Source organism: Nipponia nippon, unplaced genomic scaffold, assembly GCF_047370975.1.
Source record: "Nipponia nippon isolate SJK-2023a ecotype South Korea unplaced genomic scaffold, ASM4737097v1 scaffold_3, whole genome shotgun sequence".
NCBI lineage: Eukaryota > Metazoa > Chordata > Aves > Pelecaniformes > Threskiornithidae > Nipponia > Nipponia nippon.
In genome coordinates this window covers 67,653,257-67,674,518 of record NW_028262347.1, presented here as the reverse complement: position 1 = coordinate 67,674,518, position 21,262 = coordinate 67,653,257, and the positions used below count along the sequence as shown (strand labels likewise).

The window sequence follows — 21,262 nt, the reverse complement described above, 5'->3', positions numbered from 1 at the left end:
CCAAGGGCAAAAGCAGGTTCTGACTGAGGGGGGGTCCAGGTCACTATCTTGCCACTGCAGAACAAAGTGACTGAAAAGTGGCAGTGCCACCATGCATAAACAGGATCTCTCTGCAGCCCCCCCAACTACTGTTTCCCATTGGTATCGACTAGGGCAATGGCTCTGGGGAAGCCAGAAGGCATTTTCCAAACCAGCAGTTAGCGCATTTCCTAACTGCAAAGCCTCTGCCACGCTGTCATGCATGACTTGGCACACCACGAGGCGCTGCTTTTTGCACCCTGTGAAAAATCATGTCTTACTGACTGCATGGGAAGAAGGACCTCCGTCTAAATCTTCCCGTACCTGGGCAAGTGCTCCTTTTGTTAGGGGAGAAAAATACTGTGTGTGATTTTATTTTTGTTGACTGGAACTTGCCAATGCAAAGCAGCAGCAGAGCGAGCTTGGCGGCCACAAGTGCCAGTCAGCTCCCCGAAAGCAGCCCTTGCTTAAGTAAGACGATCCTGTCCTCAGGACCACTGAAAATGAGCCCGTGGAAGGTTATGAAATGTAGCCAGTAAACATTGTTCTGGAGAGAGAAGAAAGTGTGTCCATGATTCCACTGGCTGGGAATGGTGTCGCTCAGTCTCCACCAGCCAGTTGCGTGGGCTGAGACGTGCAGCCAGCCAGAGACTAGTGCCTCTGCGGTTGAAAGAAACACTGTGTTAAGCAGCTGCTCTCCTGATTTGCCTCCAGACTCTTTCTGGGCTGTTATTAACTTGTGCCTGGTTAGATAGGTCTTGTCTGCACAGGCTGATATATGACAAGGTTACGCAGGAGTTCACCACGATTTGCAGCCTCTTGCCCGCTACCAGCATCTTCCTGGTGCTTTGTCCAGTCCACTGCTACCCTGCTACCGCTTCTCATGTAGGGCTCACTGTATCCCTGCTGCTCCATCACCCCTCTGTCCGCCCAGCCTACGATTCACTGTCTTCCTTTTCTCTCCCTGTGTTAGCTCTCTTTTTGCCTCTTAATGATGGATTTTGCAAACCTGCTGGCTCCTCTGCCTCAGGGTGGCTGGGAGGGGAACATGGGAAGGGGCTGCATCAGTCTGCCATCACCTCTTGCTTTCTCTTGAATTTTATAAATGCATTGAATAGGATTTTTATCCAAGCAGCAGAAAGAATTCAGAGGGCTTTCCATCAGCAGTATATAAATAAAAACGGATCAGAATAGATTGGATTGTTGCATCTTACATCCGCTTCCCTATTTTGTTTTTGACAGGTCCTGACACCCACACACACGCTCCTTGCTCAGACTCGGCTAGATCTGCTTTTTTGTCTGCTGTGAGTTTTTGGCAGGATTTTCCATTCCTCATAACCTTCTTCCCTTACAGAGAGTTTCCGTAATTCTTAGCCTGGTCCTTAGCTCTTAGGCCTTGTGCCCTTACGCTCTCCATAATGATGGGTCTTTCCAGGCCCATCATTAAAACATCACAGGGGCAAACACTGCACCCTCCTGCAGGCTCTGAAATGGGGAAGCTGCTGCTGCTGGCTCCTGATCTCCTCTGCAACTCCACTGGGTCTAAAGTCGCTGCCCTGCTTCACTCCACGCTTCCCACTGCAAAGGTGTGGAACTGAGCAAAGAATCTGTAACAGGTACTTTATGTAACAGGTTTAACCTTTTTCCCCGAGTTGAAAGAGCGGGCCCTGATGTCTTCAAGTGCATTCACTGTTTGAAGAGGCTTGCCTCATTTTTTTCTCCTTGTGCAGTTTTTAATGCTGCTTACCAATCACAAATGTTCCCTGCGTGCATTCAAAAACTGGTATTTGCTATTCAAATAGTGCTAAGCTGTTAACTGTTTAAAGGCGGCTTGAGGAATTGTTTCTGATCCTAAAGTGGATGAGCATGCAAATACCTGTTATAGGTAGCACACACCCTTTTAAAATGTGGTTTTAATATTTACAGATGCACTCTTGAAATTCACTTTTCCCGAGTATCTGTGCTGGAAGAACTTGGTTGCTTGAATGTGTGCATAAAGGGGAGTATAAAAGCAACACAAGAACAAACTAGCAGAATGTACTTAAAAAAAATTCACTGTTTTATAAAGTCAATTTTTAAATTGCCCAACTCTAAACATGAGCACTGGAAAGAAAACAAGCGTGTGAGTCAGAGATTCCCCCTTTTCCTTGCCATGCTGCGTACTAGATGGGTGGAAGCAGAAAGGCGCAGAAGCAGGGCTGAACGTGGCAACAAAAAAACATCATCTGTGGGATCCTCTTTCAAACTGCGTCTCTGCAAGCTGTGGGCGGACACCAGGCCGAGAGCTGCGCCAAGACCCCCTTCTCTCCGCGGTGGGGTACTGCTCGCTGAACTGCTGCACTCCGACGGGGCAGCCATCTGCGGAGGCGTGCTGGAGGCCCAGCACCTCCCTCGCCAAGCACCCAGCAACGCTCCGAGGGGCCTCGGCCGGGGTTCCCGGGCTGCCCGTGCCCCGTCACGGGGCTGGCAGGCCGCCAGCTCCTGCTGCCCACCGCCTCGGGCTGGCAGGCCGCCGGGGCCCACGCCAGCGCAGGGGGAGGGTGGCAGTGCCGGGGAGGGGTTCAGGCGGGCAGGACGACGCGAGGCCTGGCCCACCAGTGCCGGGGCAGGGGAGAGGGCAGGCGGCGGGCAGCCCCCAAGATGGCCGACGCCCCCCGCCGCCGGAGCGCGCCTCACACCCCGCGCCCCACCCTCCCCGCGCGCATGCGCAGCCCCGCCCCCGCACTCGGCTCGGTACGGGCGCCCCAACCGGGCGGAAGTGACGAACCACTAGGGGCGGAAGCGGTGCAGGGCGCCGCTTCCTGCTCGGTGTCGGGGCGTGGCTGGCTCGCGGCAGGTGAGGGGCGGCCGGGCTCGGCGCGGCCGCGGGGGGCGGGACCGGGACCTTCCCCCCCGCCGTCCCCCCCCCCCGTCCCCCCCCCGCGATTCCGTGCCCGGTGCCCGGGGCGGGCTCGGTGCGGCCTGGCCGGGCCCGCGGAAGGCGCCGAGGAGGGCCGGGTGCGGGCTGGGCTCGGCGGCGAGTAGCCGGGGCTCGGGGAGGTTCCCCGCCGGTGGGCCGGAGGCGGGCAGCAGGCGCCGGCAGGGCCCCGGGGGTGGCGGTGAGGCGCTGCCGCGGGGTGTGCGGCCTGTCACCCAGCGGTGAAGCGCTTCTGGTGGCCAGAGGCGCCGTCCCTCGGGGACCCCGTCAGGGCTTGGGAGGAAGAGCTTGGTAACGTGAAACGGGCATCGTGCGAGACGTGCGGCACCTGCTTGGGTGGGATCGCAGGTACCGAGGTCTGTTCTTACGCTTCTTATGCGGTGCTGAGCCGTGAGATAGATCACAAAACCTGCCAGGCGGGCACGGAGCCAGGCAATCTCAAGTTGGCGATGACGCGTGGGACACTGGCGCTCGACATCATAGCGCTTCGGGGACGGGGAAGGGCGACGGCTTCGCTCCGCGTAGGTTCGCTGCCCTGTAGGGATAGACAGCCAGATCCTGCAGCCTGGAGGCACTCACGAAAAAGAGGAAAAAAGTGTCCAAGACAGAGGGTCAGAGGGCTCTGGGATGTGGGTTAGGTAACGTATCCTCAGAAAGTTGGCTAATGGCTTGTAATAGAGTCGGGGGGCTTTTGTACTATTCCAAGTACCGACTGGTTACTATTAACTATCAGCTAATCCAAAGAACAGGACAGATTATAAACAACGTAACTTCTAGTCCATCAGTGCATCAACACAGTTTGCTTCCCGGGGTACCGGCAAATCGGCTTTCGTAAGGATTGCCTTTAATTTGCACAAGGGCATGTTCCTCACTCCCAAGCTGGTAGCGGTGGTGATGTAACTATTTGTCAAATAAAAACACGTTGTCAGTGTTTGCAAGTGAACCCAAGTGCTGTTGTGATAAATACATTTATTGTATTAGTTTTTTTCTATGTTCAAAATAAAGAATGAGTCAGCCAACAGGAAAAAGACCACAGGGCTACTAGACCTAGCTGTGCGCATGAAGAAAGGCTGCTGATGGATGTAGTGAACGTTGTGAATCCACATCCAGCAGCGGTGATCGTTATTAGTACTTATTTTAGCAATCAACAGAAGTCCTGTTGTGGTGACAGGACTTTCTTTTTTTTTTTTTTTTTTAAATGGTGTGGTTCAAACGTTGAGTGGTTGGACAGCACCTGGATTTTCCCAGAGGCCTCTTTCAGAAGAGGAGGCTTTTCTTCCCTGGGGAGTGTAGGCTAATTCTCGACTCTGCTTGCTTCTACAGTGCACCTTCCAGCAAGGAGTGTGGGATAGTGCCAGCTGTGGTTGTGGCATTTCATGTGATTCAAGCAAATGTCAGCTAGGAGTTGGCTTGAGATGACCTATTTATTTCATTTAGGTTGCGCAGTGGGTGTTGCTGGCAGTGATTTGCAGACCGGATTGACCTATCCTGGAGTAGATGAGGTAGAAGCTAAAACTGTCCCTATTTCTTGCCAGTTCTCTGAAATACGGAGCCTTCCTTGAGCAGGGAAAGGAAGCGGAGCGGATAGTGCTGCTTTTGCCAGAGGCGAGAGCTGAAAGCAAAGTGACTTTGGCATGTCCTTGTAGAGGCTTTCTGCATTTCGGTTTTCCGGGGAATCGGAGGTAGTCCAGTCAACTGTCCCTTGCTTAGACTTTCTTTTAGGTAGGTTAGCTAAGGACTGATAAGTTCTCCTGATATTTAATTATGTTTGTCTGGTCTAAGTATTAAAGCTGGGATGTAAAGGCTGCCCAATATACCTCTGTATTCCTGGGATGGTTTGGTTGAGGGAAAATAGCTGCACCTCCAAAGAGCCCTCAGGCAGAAAAGTGCCTGAGGCACTCCCAGAGAAGCACAGGCTGCTAGTCTTAGCATCTGCCCTTCTTCTATCACTCTGGATATTTAAACTGAGTTTTTAATCTTCATTCCTTCAGATAAAATGTGCTGTTCTCTTCTCTCAACTCAGGAGTTCATTGACAAGACAACTGAAAGCAGATAATCCCTGGGAACTACTCTGCAGTCTGGCTTTTGGGTTCTGGTAATACCAGGTAACTATAGTCATTGCACGCTCAGCCTGAGCAGTAAAAGAGAAGGGTAGAAATTGAGGGCTGGGGAAAAATAGTGCCGAGATAAGCCTGAAAGCAAGGCAGATTTTTTTTTTTATAATTTTTTTTAGATTAAAGATAGTGTGCAGAGGAAGAAGAAGATTATGTCTGAAATTGTGATGTTTCCCATGGCTGTGGTGTTTGAGCTTGAAGGGAATCATTTTTATCACTCAAAAAGCAATTTCTATAGCTAATCAGCTCTGCTTAGACCCCTTCACAGGATAACCTTTACCAGAAAATAGTCCATCCCACAGTTTCTTTAGTGAGTTATTGATTCCCCAGGTGTCATTCTTTTGACCCAGCTTTTTCTCAGTTCCTGTCATCCAGGACAGCCTGTAGGGGTATTTCTTCTAGCAAATGTGAACGGGCTTGAAGACACTTCCTTATAGTGAGTGAGTTCCCCTCCTGTCATTTTGCAGAAATGCAAGCGTCCCTTTTGCTTTTGAGTGTATAAAATGGGCAGGAACTGGTTTGGTTGCCAGTTTGATTTGGTTGTTGCCATCATTAAATACCTCAGAATCTGTTTTAAAACAGTGTGTGTGGGGTATGGGTGCTGTAAAACTCCAGAACTTTGGAGCAGAGGGTACTGAATGTGGAGGTGAAAAGCAGGACATTGCTAGTTAGGATCTGTGGCAGTGAGATCTGGCAGTGGTTAGATCTGCAGCTAAGGCCACTCTGCAGGAGCCCGAAATTGGTTTTGCATCAGAAAATGAGAAGGGAAAATTAACTGGATTTTTTTTTTTTTTTGGAAAGTGCTATGTTTTTGGGAGTATGTATTTGTTACTGTGGTCTGATAGTAAGATTGAGCAGCTCTCATTTCTCTGAACGAAACGTTCTGGAGGAAGCTCTACAGCAGTGTTTCAGCTAGCCGGCTTTTGAAACTCCAGTATTTAAGAGAACTTACTGCAGGGAAATGGCCCTCCAAGGGACTTTTGGCATAGCCAGTGGCTTCTGTGTACTTTAGGCACACAAAACCGAAGTGCCTCCTTTAAGGAAATCGAATGAAGAGCTGTGTCTGGATGTTATTTTTGATGTCTGTATTATAGGTGTAGCTAAGCTATTTGCTTAGGCTTCTTTTGTCATAAATAGTGAGAGGAAGGGAAGGCAGGCAATTAGCACAGTGCTTTTGGTCAGTTTTAGATCGCTGCCTTAGAATCAGATCAATTGTTCCTTAGAGCGCCTGATTGTCTCCATTAGTGATGAAAGCCAAAGGTGACAGTTGCAGAGTGGGTTATCTGATTGACTTTAGATATCAACACCTGTCTGTCAAAATGAGCTTTATGTATCCAGCTGAAGGAAATCAATTTCAGCCTGTGCTTAGAGGACAGGACTTTCTCAGCAAGGTGATGCAGCCTGCAGCTCGGTGCCTCTTGGCAGCAAGGGCTGCTGTCCATGCTTCACAAAGCAGAGCTCTGCGTTGGGCGGAAGGTTGTCTTGAAGACAGAAGTAGCTTAGAGGCCATCTTAGCTTGTGGAGCTGAGAGGATTGAACTGCACCTCTAAATTCTTTTAAGTCTCTACCTTTCAGATTCTCTTTAAAAAATATTTTCATGTAATAGCATTCTGTTTTCTGGAGAGCTGATATCCTTTGATTTTATGTAATCCATCTTTAAATGTCAGGTATTTTGCGATTTGCCAGGGACTTGCCATATGCAATTGTAAAGCTGGGCTCCGAAATCTCAGATTTTGATTCTGACCGTGTAGTATGTGACAAACCAACAAATCTAAGTGGCTCTGAGTAGTTTTTAGGGAAAGGGAGGGTTTCCATTTCAGAATGATCACCATCTGTTGATGTATTGGTTCAGGCCCACGCTTATTTGATCCAAGAGACAATGCTGCTGGTGGGAAACCAAATCCTCCAGTTCACATGCATTTAGTTACCTGTCAATAATGTCTTTGCCTTAATGTCACGTTGCTCAGAGATTTCATCTGTGTTTAGTAGCTGCAATATCTACTGTTTCTTTCAAAGCAATGTATCTGAGACAAAGGTGTTAACAGGCCCTGGCTTCTTGAGAGAGGCTGCCTTAAATACTGGGCTCACACTTTCAGAAGTAGATTTTTGACAGGCCAGTGCTTTTCCTTTGGTAGCTCTGAGCGCTCAGGAAGGATCACCTTTTATTCTGGAAACAGCAGGATAAGACAAATACATTAAGTAGCAATGGGTGTTTGTTGGTCTGACACAGCCCACGGTCCAGGGAGACATGTTCCTGTCAGGCATCCTGTTTACAGAAACTGTGTCAGTAAGCTGCTCTTTTGTTGCAAAGCAGTCTATTTATTGTGTTGCCTCTGCAACTTAGGGAATTAACTGGGGAAAAAACACGTTTTGCGGTGCTGGTTACAAGCTTCATACCAGAGTCTCTCTTGCTGTTTCCAAAAGTGAATATCTTCATAGCATTACCTAAATACCTTTTTCTAGTACCATGTTGGCAGTCAGTAGGTTGAGTGAAACATATATTTCAAATTGAATGGATCTTGGGTACTTTTCATGCAGATCCCAAGGTATATTGGGTTGAATTAAGCAGCTATCATTAGTATGTAGATTCAGCTAACAAAAAGGCACCTAGCACTGTAGCTGACATCGTGGTGCAACACAATGTTCTTGTGGTACCCAGATGTGCGAGATACCGCGTATGTGGTAACTGCCAGTAATTCCACACCATTTGGATATGGAGAAGTGAGTGGCATTATATCGCTGGGTAGTTAGTGGCTGCCTACCAGTGCAGCAGAAAAAGCCTTTCCTTTTCCTGCAGCTGCTGCTAGGACAGATGAGGTGGGCTGCTTCAGTGATGGAAGCCGCTGCTGCCGTTTCCAAGCAGAATATTGACCCGCAAGACCAGGATGCGCAGTGTGTGAAATGCAGTGTGAGCCCCCGAGTCCTGCTGAGTATTGGGTCAGGCTTCTCAGTGCTCTGCTGTTTCTGCAGGGCCATGGTGTGATGTGGGAGGCTGACTCCTTTTGAAAAGATCTTGGCTGTTCAGGCAGTCCCGTATCAATGAGCGACTTTTGGAAGTATCAACATGTAGCAGGATATGCCTTGTAGGATTCATTTCCTACACGGACTTTTTTTTGTTCTTCTTCTGAGATAATGCTATACTGTAAGGACAGGCTGAAAGTATGAGGTCGATGAGATTGAGTAAATATCTGTCTTTCTAAAGCTGGAGCAGGGGAGCAGAAATGGTTTTTGCAGCTGTGGCAAGGTTAACTGTGTGGTGTAGATGTGGCCATGACATGCTCCTGCTGCTCTGAGGGGGAGGGAGAGCAACAGCTTCTAAAGCTTCTCAAGCTTCTCACTTTCCTGCACCCCTTGCCAGTCTTTGTGCCTGGGGAGCTCCAGCTGCCCAGTTTAATTCACTCATTGAGAGTGGGCAGGGTGGGACAGCTGGAATGGAGAGCTCTCTTGCTCCAGAAATGGTACTGAGTAATAAAATCCTAACTGATTCCAGGCCCTCCAAAGATGGAGAAACGCCACTCTTCATAGCTTCTTCTAAAATAGCTACTACAGGTCTTGAGACCCAAAGCAGTAATGTCTACAACAGAGTTTGGGGATGCTACTATAAGAGACATCTAGTAACATAAGCACCCTGGTGGAGTACAGCCTGCTACGGGGCCTAATTATGATCTTATTAATGCTTTCTTTCATCACTGCCTTCCAGCCTTCAGATGATGATTAGACCTATTTATAGGGGCAGAGTTCCTTAATATTCAGCACAGTGCACCTCTTGCCAATCAAATCAGTACCATCTGCATCTTTGATTGCTGCTTAATAACACTGTAGTACATGGTTAATTAAAAAAAATATAAATAGACTTTTCATCCTCTTAACTTATCAAAGTGCTTCTCTCCTCCTCCCTTCCCCTCCCTGCCCCCCCCAAAGGAGGTAAAGTTGGCTTAGCACAGAGACTGTGGTGAACCTCTCATCTCACTGCTGGAAATACATCTTGCTGTCCTACCCAGGATAATTACCTATTGTGTGCTCTGCTGGAGGACTAAATTTCAGCCCCTCCAGTGAATGTCAGCACAGGCCAGAATGATCATTTGCAGCACGATAAAATAGGACTTACATCTAGGCTCTTGTGCTGCATTTACCACCAGAGCATAAGCAACTTCTAGCTTTTGTTTCACTTGCGTGTCTACATCTGTGTGAGCGCATGTGCACACCCCGCCTTATCCCGACCCTTAACAGGAGGAGCATATGCAATGGCACGTTTTGCTTTTCTGGCATTTTAAGTGTCTTTTTTAAATACAGTTCCCTGGCTTTGCAGCTGGTAAACTCACAGGTGTGTGCTTTGTCTTTGGAGGGCAAGGTCATAAAATTGTCTTTGTTTGAATTATTTTTTCCTTGGATGAGTTCATTCTGATATTTTGTTGTGCTTCTACCAGCAGATTTGATCACGATTTGGAATTCTGTGGGAAGCCTGTGCGGAAAGTAGAGAATGATGATGATGTAGTAGTATATGAAGTACAGTACCGCAGAGTACTGTAGTTAAGTGTACAGTAGTAGAAGTTTGTGATGAGACACACAACAGACATTGTAGCAGTTGGCAGCTTTGTGAGCTCTAAAAGCCACATTTGGGTATTGCGAGCAATGTGTGATGTAGTATGCTAGATTGGAGCAGAGGAAAGTGAGAATAACAGCAGTCTGTTATTGTCAGCCAGGATGGGACAACATTTGTCCAGGTAAACATGGTAGAAAGTATTATGTGTAAGAAATTACTGTCAGTGAGGAATTTGGGATGACTTCTCACTGTGAACCAAGTTATGCATGTGACTTTATCAGAGCACCTTGTGATAAGCTATGCCCAAAGCCTGTCTCTACTCCATCTCTTGAGTGTGTTTAGACTTAACCTGTAGTTCATTTGTGACTTGGTCTGTTCCCACTGTGGAACCATCCTGGTGGTAGTGGTGTAGTGGTATGTGGTGACGGATATGCAGACTTGTGTTTTATTGCATATTGCTGGTCTCTGCGTCCTTGCAGGTGGCTACAAGGTATTGATCTTTTATTAGGGTCCTGCAAAGGAGAGGCATAGGGCTAGAGATAGCCTGTCACTTCTTCCTGGAGACGTTCCTGCATGTGGGAATTAAAGGCCTTTAATTCATGCTGCCTTTCCAGTGCAGTGACAGAAGCAGCAGCACAGTAATTGCGGAAGCAGCCCTTGTATCTTTGAAGAACACACACTGATTTTTTTTTCAAAGTATTTAAGCCCTCTTCTCCTCTGAACCACCTTTTTTAATCCGTTGAAGAATGTTAAGGAAGCAAGTATTGGTGGTGGCTTGCTTTATTCCCCCTTTATTTTCGTAGCAAAGCATGCATCTGCTAAGTGCTTGTATATAGCTTTACCATCTCAGCCTCTGTTCAGGGCAGGCAAATTATTTTCTTAATATTGCCTTTGTTTACATTCCCTTGAAAAATTAAGATATTTTAAGGTTGTGGGTTTTTTTTGTTTGTAGATAATTATCTCAGTGATCGGTCCTTCATAGAGCAATATTTTCTAAAGAACTTAGAGGAGTGTTGCTTCTTTTACAGACTCTGTTTGCTCTGTAACAAGTTCTCTTGGGCTTAGCCTTGACACAAGGAGTTTTATTCTTGGGTCCAGGGGGAAGTAACAGCAAAGTAGGTGAGCAAAGTAGGTGGAGTGTTTCTCAACCTATCCAGAGCAGTGAATTGTATACTTCCTTCTCTGGGTTCAGAGCTGCAAATCTCTACATAGCCATCAGAGTAACAGACTTGCCTGTGATGATTGAACAGTATGACCAGTTGCTGGTTCCAGATACCTGAAAACCCTGGAGTGCTCAGCCTGGATTTATCCGGGTGTAAGTCTTTTGGAAAGGCGAGACAGTCTGGGGGAGGCTGATGTTGCATTTCCCACTGCTGTCGTTCTGCTCACCTTTTGCTAGTGTGAATGTTGGGACTGAAAGGGAGAGAGCAGCTTTGGGCGCAGAGGGATAGCCACCAGCCCTGACAAGCTTTGTACCAGCTTGCTTCAGGTTGAAGGCATAGACAGCTTAAGGCAAAAGTGCAAATCTGAGCAGTTGCTAGCTCTAGTCAGAACTTCCAAATCAGGATATAGCACTTGTAAGCAGGTGGTGCAGTGAGAAAACAACCTTTTTCTCTTTATTTGCAATTTAATAAGGCAAATGAGGTTATTATGTAACATCAGAGCACATTTGTCTTGATCATGAAAGTTGACATAGAAAAAAAAATTGAATAAAGAGTGGCTGGAGCCCCTAGATGCTGCAACTCTTTTTCCAGAGTCTCTTTGATCAGAAAAAAAGAGCCGCATCGCTGTTTCTTCTGCCTTGTGTGACCCACAGCTGGTCACACCGTTAATGATTAAATCTCTTGGGTGATTTGACATCTGCTCTTCTGAATCATACTTGCTTTGGGGTTTATATGCCCATTTCTCACTGTAGCATCTGAGTGTTTCATGTCGGCCGTCATAATTCCAGGATGCTGTGCTTTCTGCTGAAACATGCCGGCTCCCTCTTTAAGGTTCTGGAATGATACTGGAACCAGTTTGTTGCTTTATGGAAGTCACTTCCACGTGTAAGATATGAACAGTTTATTTGTACCTTTGGTGTGTATGTTACATGAAGGCTTGGCATCCACTGGGCAGGGTGAGAGAGCTGAGATATTTCTAATCTGCAGCACTTTGTTTTTATGTAATGCCTAATCCTGATAATGGAGCGTGGCAAGGAAATGTGCTGCTTCCTTCTCAGTGCACTGGAAGTTGGGATAAAGGAAGAGTCAGTCTTGCTGAGTGACATTCGGTCTTTGCTTTCCTTCCTGACTTTTGTTGGGAATATTTTGAATTTTCCCTATTAAAATCTTCCTTGTTCCTGCAGTCGCTGTCTGTTACAGAAAGCAATTCTGCTTTTGTTCTAAGCGTATGGTCAGACCTTTACTCAAAGTGTTTGTAAAATTGGCTTGTTTCCCCAGTTAGTTTGGTCACAAGAGGTAATAAATAGCAGCTGTAGCATGGGATTTTGCTCCAGTCTAGTCATTCAGAAGGCTGTTGCTGCTTTTCCTCTTTCTTGCTATAAATCTCTAATTTGTTACCTTGTGCAGAAAGAATTGTCTCTTGTATCTGTCTCTGATAGCAGTTCCCACAGAGTCTACCATATTTATCTAATGTGTTTTTTTAGGAAACGTGAGAATCTGGAGCTCGTGTGAGCGGCTGCTTTGAGAACCTGTGAAGCTGAATTTCACTGACAGCCAAACCGTGACAGTGTGAGCAGGAGCACCTGGGGCTTTTCCTGCCTTGCCCGACTACTGTGTGCTCCTCTCTTTGCGAGGGGGCAGTGGGTCCTGAAGGTGGGTCTGCAGCTTCTGAGTGTGAGGAAAGAAACAGTTTGGTAGTAGCTAGGGGAGTGCTGCTTCTGAGTGTGAGCATCTGTCAGTCAGCAGCTGAACTGAGCTTGGCTTTAGAAAGGTCACTAAGAGAATTAGGATTGGTGAGAGTCTGGGAAATCATACAGGGGCTGTATAATCTCATCTGGCCTCAAGAGGTGAAAAGCTTGGCCTTCTCATCCTGCAGGGCAGGATTACCGTTACACGGTAATGGTTTTGGTAGTGAAGCAAGTTTAAGAAGTCCCCTTCTTGCCCCTGCTTCCCACTCTGTTTCATGACTGGGCAATTACAGCTGTTTATCTGGCTGTGGTAAATTGGGTCATTGAACTGATCTGAGTTAAAAATAGGCATCCCCAACATCAGCAGCATTGATGCAACAGAAGAGTTGTGACCAGTGGCAGGGAGGATCGTAAACTTCTGCTGCTGCTGGAGCCAAAGTATCGCATAACTGGACACTCGCTGTGTTATCTGGTCGCTCCGTTCCATGTTGTCAGTCAAATAGTAGATTTGAAAGCAAAAGGGTTCAAGCTTGGTTGTGGTCAGCAGATCAAAAAATGCCATCTCAAAATTAGCTGTACTCCTCTCAGATTAACTTGTATGCTTTACAACTCTAAATAATAATTTCCTGCCTGCTGAATAGGCCCAGTCAAGAAGACTAATCAGTGTGCAAACATTGCCGCTAGAGAGTGTGGTTACAGAGTCTGGCTGCCAATGATGCATGAAGTGAAACAGAATAGATCTAGGCTTCCTGCAGCAGAGCCAGGTCTTCTGATGGCTGGGCTTGATTTTGCAAATTTGTTATCTGCAGAAAGGCTCCTAGGTTTCCTCCTTCTTTTACCTGTCATATGATTCATTATTAAACACCCCCCCCCCCCCAAAAGAACAACCCCAAGCAACCCCACTCCCCAGAAAAAAAAACAAACAAAAGAACAAGCAAAAAAACCCACCAACAAAGCAGCCACATCACATTTACAGAAAGTCTTTCCTAACCTGCTGTGGTAGGATCAGAAAGGACAAATTCGGAGAGGGTGGATGGTGTTTCTTAAATGTACAGGAAGGCTGCAGGCAAGTCTAATCTGATATCTTTTCATTTTGTGAAGCAAGATAGGGAATTTAAAGAACGTGTGAAGACCCCTCTAGTTTTTACCTATTGAACAGTTGTTTTATACAATAACTATCTCTTCAGGCTCTTGTTTTGTGAATTTCTCCAGTATAGGCTGTGTTTCTATGTTATTTTCAGCCTGCTCTGCTGTACAGGCTGTAATACAGTTTGCACACAGCAGTGCTCCCTGGACTAGCTCCTGCAGACCTCCAAGTACCGTAGAGGGAATGTGTTGTGTCCTGAGATATCTCTGTCTGTTTCTGATACCTTGCTTTTTGATCCTCCCTTGTTTTGCTTCTCTTCAGCTTAATGAATATTTTCTTATATGGATGTACAGCGCTATGCGTGATGAAACCCTGTAATGAGCAGCTGTAGACTGTGGTTTTTTACAGTCTGAATGAGCAATACACACAGAGAAAACAAGTTTGAAGGGAGTTGTGTAGGCCTAGCAGCAGAGTTTGGGTTAGAAAGCTGTATGGACACTCTGTTTGTTAATCAGGCTGTCCTAGCAGTAATGTATTTGTGAGTTTACAATTGATAATGTGCTCAGAGAAATGGATTTCTTCTCTATACCCTCCTCCATGTCCTGGGAACTTTGTTGTTATTTTTGTGAGCAAAAACATGGGAGGCAAACTCTTTGGGAATTGCTGAGGGAGAGGTGAGCAAGGCTGGCAGAATGGAAACATGGACGATGCATAGCCTTCTCCTGGCTGAACTACAGAGCAGTGGTATTGGCCCAGCTGCATCCAGGAGCATGCATACTGCGCTGGTGCACGTGTTGAACACAACTGAAAGATTTCAGTGACTGTTTAGGTTTTATATGTGAAAGGATCCTAAAATAAAGGAGACCTCTTTCAAGATAGTTATTAAGGAAAAATCCAGTCACCAGAAGCAACAAGCAGTCTTAGAATGGAAGAACTTTCATTAACCTACTTGGAGCAAGGGCGTGTGTGCACATGCATGCCCTTTAATATCATAGCTGCTGTTCGTGGCAGGGAGTGGTGGTTGTGTTTCTCGGAGCAGAAGTGTAAGATGAAATACCACGTTTTGCTAATAGGGTTGAACGACCTGAAATATATCCATCTGGAATGTGAGGATGGGAGGAGGGAACAGGGTGATTTCTGATTAGTCTTATCACTACCCTGAACTGACTTTGCTCCAAAGCGTGGTCTATGTTTTCAGCACAGTACTGAGCAGAGATTTGTTAAGTATCAAGCTAAAAATAAAATTATGGTTCCCAGGAGCATTCAGATAAGCAAGAGACTCCCACCTCAGTGTGGCTGTCTTGGATTTATTAAAAATCCAATATGTCAGCCTTACTACTTGTGCCTTTCTCCTCAGCTCACCGATTCCATTGCAAATGCTTTCCTAAAATAATTAGGGGAGCAAAGAGTGGAAGTCCCTGAATAAAAGCTATGATAAAATGGATGTGTGTTTACTGTAATGACCTATTTGCTCTTTCCTTTAGGCACAATGGCTACAGTAGCCCAGAAGCACTTTTTGGAAGGGCAGACGTACTCAGTCCCCCTGATCCAACCGGACTTACGCAGGGAGGAGGCTGTTCAGCAGGTGGCAGATGCACTTCAGTATCTGCAAAAGGTGTCGGGTGATATCTTCAACAGGTATGGTGCTGTCACATGGGGGCTGGGGGCTTAGCATTTAGCAATAGGAAACAGCATGCTGTGATAAGGTTGCAGCAGTGAACGGGCATTGCATTGGCAAGCAATGGAAGTTCAGAAAAGGGATAAAGAAGGGCCAGATGCACTTCAATAAAAGTTTATTGGATTCGGGTCTGTCAAAGTTAAGCATAATGAAATGGCTGCAGTTAGCCAGAGGTTGTTTGTTATTAATTTTTTATTCAGTGGCAGACTCCCACAAATTGCATTACTGCTTCTGCGGCAGTTATCCTTTATTCCTTCTTGCTCATGTTTTAAATGGGAGACTTTCTTATTTAGAGTATCTTGAAGAATGTCTTTTTGAGTCGTACTTGGAGCAGTGGAGTAGAAAATGTCTCTTTGTTCTGATCTCTGGGACTTCCAAACTGTTCTCTTTGGTCTTCTGGTGTTTTGCACTTCTCTTTTTGTATGTTGGGAGGGCTGAGCGCATGAGAGTGTCTATTCTTCTCGCCACAGCCTCATAATCCATCTAAGCTGATCTTTTCAGGGATTTGGCCCAGACTTGCCACCTCTTGCATATCGGCATCTTTAGGATTGGATCTATAAGACTAGTTATATAGCAGATCAGAGAGATTCTTGTGCTTGCCTGCAAATGATGGTAGATAGCATGGTGCCTTTTTCCATCCCATGCCATCTTTGATATCTCAGGGTGCTGAGATGGCGTATCGTATCATTGGTATGGAAACAGATCAGCATTTATCTTCTCATAGCCTGATTAGCAGAAGCACTTGCTTTCGTTTCAGTGGGGATCATGACTACCTAGTTTGATTTATTATGGTGTGAGCAGGACCATGGCATTCTTTCTTCTTTTGAGTTTTTTGGTTTTTTTAAGAGCAGATTGAAGATCTTCAATTTTTGATAGCAGTACTTTGAAGGGCAGCCTCTGGGGAAAGGGTAGTCACTAAGGCTGAGCTCAGGTCATTGAGGCAAATAAAGGCTTTTCATTGGAATAGCCTTTGTTTGGGCAAGGGCTCCTGGGCAAGGGCCAGGAGTGTGTGTAGGCTGAATTAAGTTGAACACAAGGTCTCATTCTTTTGTGCACTTCTCAGTATGGGAACCCTTCATGATATAAGGCTGGGAGAAGGCTTTCTAGAGCTGCCAGAAACATGTGGAAGGCACCTCTCAAACTTGGGACTGGTTGGCAGTGCTGTCCCCCTCTGTGGGGCAAATAAAGCTACTGATAAAACAGGAGTGGTTCTTTCTCCGTCTCTTTTTTTTTTTCCTTTTTTTTTTTTTTTTTTTTTTTTTTTCCCCTCCTACTCGCTGCTTTGTAATGCAGTACCCTGTAATTTCCCCGGGGAGACAAGTCTGCTGTTTTGTATGCAAGTCACTCCTGAGTCCTGAACAGTGACTATGATGCTGTTCCCTCGCTCTTTGGTGCACTCATGACTTTTAATTACCAATTTTTTCCAACAACAGAGGAGGCTTCATTGGGCTCTTTGTTTGCTTTGCCTTTCCTCTGAGGTCTCAGCTCTCTGATATAATTAATAACGATTTAGTAATTATGCAGGCGTCTGATTAAAAGTTCCATGACCTTGCTTGTTCCATGCCAATCAAGGGGTAAAGCTTTCAAGGTGAGAACTTTGCCACTTAGTGAAGAGTGACCTTTTATCTTCCCTTTCCTGAGATAAGGCAGCTCTATCTTCCATTTCCAGGAAGGAGTTGCCTTATCTGGGGAAGCTGACTGTTCTGATCTGCAAAACAGCAGCTTGCAATGTTGATGGAGAGGAAACTTGTTCAGTATGGCAGACTCAGCTGAGTGTGTCAAACTCATTACTTCACTACTACAAAGATGCAGATGTTCTGGGGTTGTTTTGTGGGAACAGTTGGATTGCTACAGTGCTTTCAAGAGTGGCAAGCCAACGTGTAATTTGTTGAAGGTGGAATGAAAGAGTCTCTCTTACTCTCTATGGAAAGAGGAATTTTTCCACAACCAAATCTTTTTTTTCCATGTTAGCTGATCAAAGCTTCTGCTTTGAGTGGTTGCTGACATGACAATTGAGTATGAATTCTTAAAATGAACATGTCTGTCCATTGTGCAAGGAAGGTGAGCTTTTTCTCTCTTTATTTGGAAACTGGCTGAAGGCAACTGTGGTACTGTTGTGGTTGTAGAAGAAATGTTCCCTGGGCCAGTTAGTGGCTGTGCAGAAGCAGCAGTGGTGAAAAGCGCCTTTGGATTCAGTCTTCTCAAGGGGACGCAGGAAAGACACCTTTGCATTTGGAGAATGGGGAGAAGGAGATAAGCAGCTTTCCTCCGTTTGGGGAATCCGGGAATCTTGCAGAGTTCATTAGTTTGTAGAGAATCAAGGGATGTGCAGGTGCAAAAAAAAAACCAGGTAAACTATGGCTGAGACTCAGAGCAGACCTACTGGGAACAGCCTTGGAGAGTAGGTCTAGCAACCCTAGCAGCTAAACCTCCTCTGTACCTTGCTAACAGAGCACCGGGACTGCAATCTGGAATCACTAAGAAAGAGCAGGGAGTACCTCAGCATCCCTCTCTGTCATAGCCCTAACCCTTGGGAGCAGGGAGCCATCTGGCTTCTTCCACACGGAGAACAGCAAAGTACCACATCCTGCAGAGGGAGAGCACTGACCTGGGCAGGCTTCTGGCTGCTGGGCAGTACAGGTTGATGTCTTAGGTCAGTACTGTCAACAGTCTGGTCCTCTTAGGAAATCCTGTTGTCTTGGTGCTGATATCAGTACTGTGAGGAGATCAAGAGGCTGCACATACTTTCCAGGGTTGTGTTTTGGAATAATGGAAGTTTTAACCTTGTGTATGTTAACTGAATTCATGTAATTAATCTGCTGTGGAAGCTGCAGTGAAGATCAGATTCATTGCCTTTAGCTACTGGGATTTTAATACATATCATTACTGCTTAAAACATAAATATTCTAACATAGCCAATCTGACATAATATCTATATGAATTTAACTCCAGATTTTAAGGAGGGCTTTTGATATAGGTCACAGGAGGCAGAATGACCAGTTTAAACACTCAATTAACCAGTAGTCTTTTATCTATTTGTTTCATCATTACCAGCATTTTCTGGGTGACAGGTTGTGTTGGAATCATGTGCCGTGGAATTTTTCAGAGGAATGTTGTTGTGATAAGTACTTCAGACAGGTGGTGGGTTTAGCTTTCCCAAGATGCCCCCCTGGTTAGCTAGGCTTGCCCTTTGGGATTTCTCCATTTCTGAGGAGAGTTTTTGTTGCCAGGAGATGTTAATAACCTCTAATATGTCAGTTCATTATTTAGTGTGTACACTTTTATAGAACAGATTTGTGGAAAATTGCCTATGCAAGTTATCTTATGGAGTGTTATATCAATAGAAAGAAAACAAATACTTGGGGTTGGAATGTTGCTATCAAGGTCCTGGTCTCCTTTGCCTGTGATCTAACCACAAGTTGTCCAGTATACAAAATTTCTCATCCTTGTGCTTCTTTTTTTCAGTTTAAGGAAAAATTTCTGTGTTTATCTTTTTAAAGATCTTTATTCAGTGTCTTTTGCTTGTCTGGAATAGTATTTTGCTAAACAGGTGCATCCTTCTTGTTCCTCCCCAATGGCATTTAAATTCATTTCATATTAAGTAGTTGAAAAGGGCTTTAATATTAAACAAAGGTTTAACTGAGAGCCACACTTCTGAAAGCAGTAGTTGGAGAACAAAAGCACTGTGGAAATGCTCTTAAGCATAGGGAAGTTAAGTCTGGTAAATGTGTGATTAAGGAAGGTAAGGAGTGGCTGGCTGGGCAGCAGAGCCTTAAGAGATGTTTGGGACAGGAGCAGGGTTGAGATGTGAGTAGTCCTGAAATTGAAAATGCAGACAAAACCCGAATCATGAGGTGCATTTGGGTGTTCCCCCCCTTGTTTTAAACTTACTACTGTGATTAGTGATGATGATCAGTAATGGAAATGGGTGACTGAATTTCACCATAAGAATGTACTTGATTTAGGAGGTCCGTGGAATGTATTATTAAATGTTCGTGGAAACTTGCAAAGAAAGGTCTTGCTGCGAGTTGTACCGTGTTGTTTGTTGTGCGCTGTGGCTCTGGGATGCATCTTGGAGCTTGAACATTGCATTGTAGTTGTTCCTCTGCTGGATGTAAGGGTTTGGTCTTACTAGGAGGAGAGCTGTCAAGAGGACTCCATTGTGATGGGCCATCATTCGGGTGAGTTTATACCAGGAGGTTGGTTGTAGCACAGGGAATCAATTTTTCTCCAGTTAATTTTAGAGTGATACAGCTCTTGTTAAGCAACAAGTCACCTCATGGTACTTTAAAGTTGTCCTAGAGGCCATCTGAGAGAGGATGCTAGGTGTAGTTTAGTTTCAGAGACCTCTCTTGAGGGGCTGTAGGAGCAGTCATTTGCTGCCAGGCAGATTAAGCAGAAACAGTGAGGTAAAGGAGTGAGTGGATAGTCCTGCAGACATGAGGACATGGAGCATGGGGAAGACGGAGAATTTTGCCTGCAGGTATTGGTTATTCTTGTAGAGCCATGTCCAAGTAATATGGATTTTTTTTTTAAGTGTACCACACACTTTGTAAGAAACCGCTCATTTGTTTTAGCTCTCATGGTCCTCTGGAAGCTGAATTTGAAAGCTTGTAAGGACGTAGCTTGAGAGAGGTTCCCAAACTATTGGGAAGACTTTAGGAGGCGACATATGGGTGTCAAATCAGCATGCCTGGAAGATTGGTGGCAGCTAGCAGTAGCAAGCATCATATGCCCTCAGAAAGAGGCAAAGGGATAGTGACTGTTCTGCAGGAGTCCAGATTACAACTCTTTCTGGATGCTGCTAAAATCCCTAAGCTTAAAATCTTATGGGATCTGAGACCCAGGCTCAATTCAGATGCCTTGACAGCCCATGGAGAGGGGCAGCGGGTGGGAAGGGGCACAGATAGAGGTATCACAGCTTGAAATGAAATGGAAATAGTAGAAAAGAGGAGACTGAATGGTATTAAGTCATTAAAAGATTATTAATTCAAAATGAAACAAACATGGTGGAGAATTAGCAAGACAGGATTCTTGCTCATCTCAGAAAGTGCTGAAAATCTACGTCTTTTGGACTTCCAGAGATTAAATGTTTCTTTTGAAGGAGAGGAGCAGAATGCTAAATTTGATTCTGCAAGCAAGATGCTTTTTATGGCATTGTCATTGAAATGTAGTGATGGTTACTTAAGCCCTTGCTCTAAGTCTACTAACAACAGCTCTTCCACATCAGTTTCTTTCACTAGCAGTCTGTTTATCTTTGAATCCCATTCCCCCAAAAGGAGGGTGATCAATCTGTTCTGCCTTAAGTGATTAAAAGGCCATCTTGAACTTGATAAGAGAGCTGTAGCCTTCTGTACACTAACAAGGCCTTCAGCATAGTTTAAAATGAGCAATTTAAAGAAATGATTGAAGTGCTTCACCTTCAATATCCTCCTCCAAGCAGACTTAAACTTTTCGCACCTAATAGCAGGTCTGCAAATAGCGGTACATTTTAATGAATAGCTACAAGACTCAATGCTGGCATTAATGCAAAATGTTTCTCAAAGCATGAGATGATTTTGCATTAGCTACAGAAAACATTCTGTAGGGAGGAAGGGCTCTTAATGCTTGATTCTATGTCTGAAAAGAAAATGATGGAATATTGTGTCCAGGATGCTGAAATGGCCATCCAGGAGCACAGAGGAAATACAAGCCTTACCCATATCCTCAGTCACTAAAAATAAAATGAGTGGTTTAGGTGCAATCAGGCTAAACTGCTGATATATCAGTTTGCTGTAGGTAGTTAAAAAGTGAAGGAAAATGCAAAAGTTGCAGGAGAGGTGTTCTCCCACTTCTGGAATTGGTCTCAAAGCTGCTTAGCAAAAGGAGGCAGGCAACAATTTCAGACTTGATGGAGCTCTTGAGAGGATTCTCTCTCCTCTTACAGGGCCTGTCATGGTAGTGGAATATCTAGTGGAAATGTGAGACAGTTTGATCAAAACAGATGGCATGTGCAATAGGAAAGGCAAACAGTAGGGAGAAACTTAGATAACTTTGGTACATATGGTTTTTTGT

General features: G+C 45.4%; 1 protein-coding gene across 15 annotated transcripts in view; it reads left to right on the top strand.

Moving 5' to 3' along the window:
• Window positions 1–2,761: 2,761 nt before the first annotated feature.
• WASHC1 (WASH complex subunit 1) overlaps window positions 2,762–21,262 on the top strand; it is a 44,880-nt gene continuing 26,379 nt past the window's right edge. The window contains exons 1-5 of one of the 15 annotated variants that reach the window (XM_087766774.1): window positions 2,896–3,283; window positions 4,373–4,437; window positions 4,959–5,040; window positions 12,240–12,408; window positions 15,015–15,168. In XM_087766774.1, coding sequence (XP_087622900.1) covers window positions 15,020–15,168 — 149 coding nt within the window. In that variant the 5' untranslated portion in view covers window positions 2,896–3,283; window positions 4,373–4,437; window positions 4,959–5,040; window positions 12,240–12,408; window positions 15,015–15,019. Of the gene's footprint in view, window positions 2,855–2,895; window positions 3,292–4,372; window positions 4,438–4,926; window positions 5,041–10,890; window positions 10,908–12,239; window positions 12,409–14,989; window positions 15,169–21,262 lie in introns of those variants that run through there. The other 14 variants (XM_087766776.1, XM_087766777.1, XM_087766775.1 and 11 more) reach the window with 14 other exon arrangements.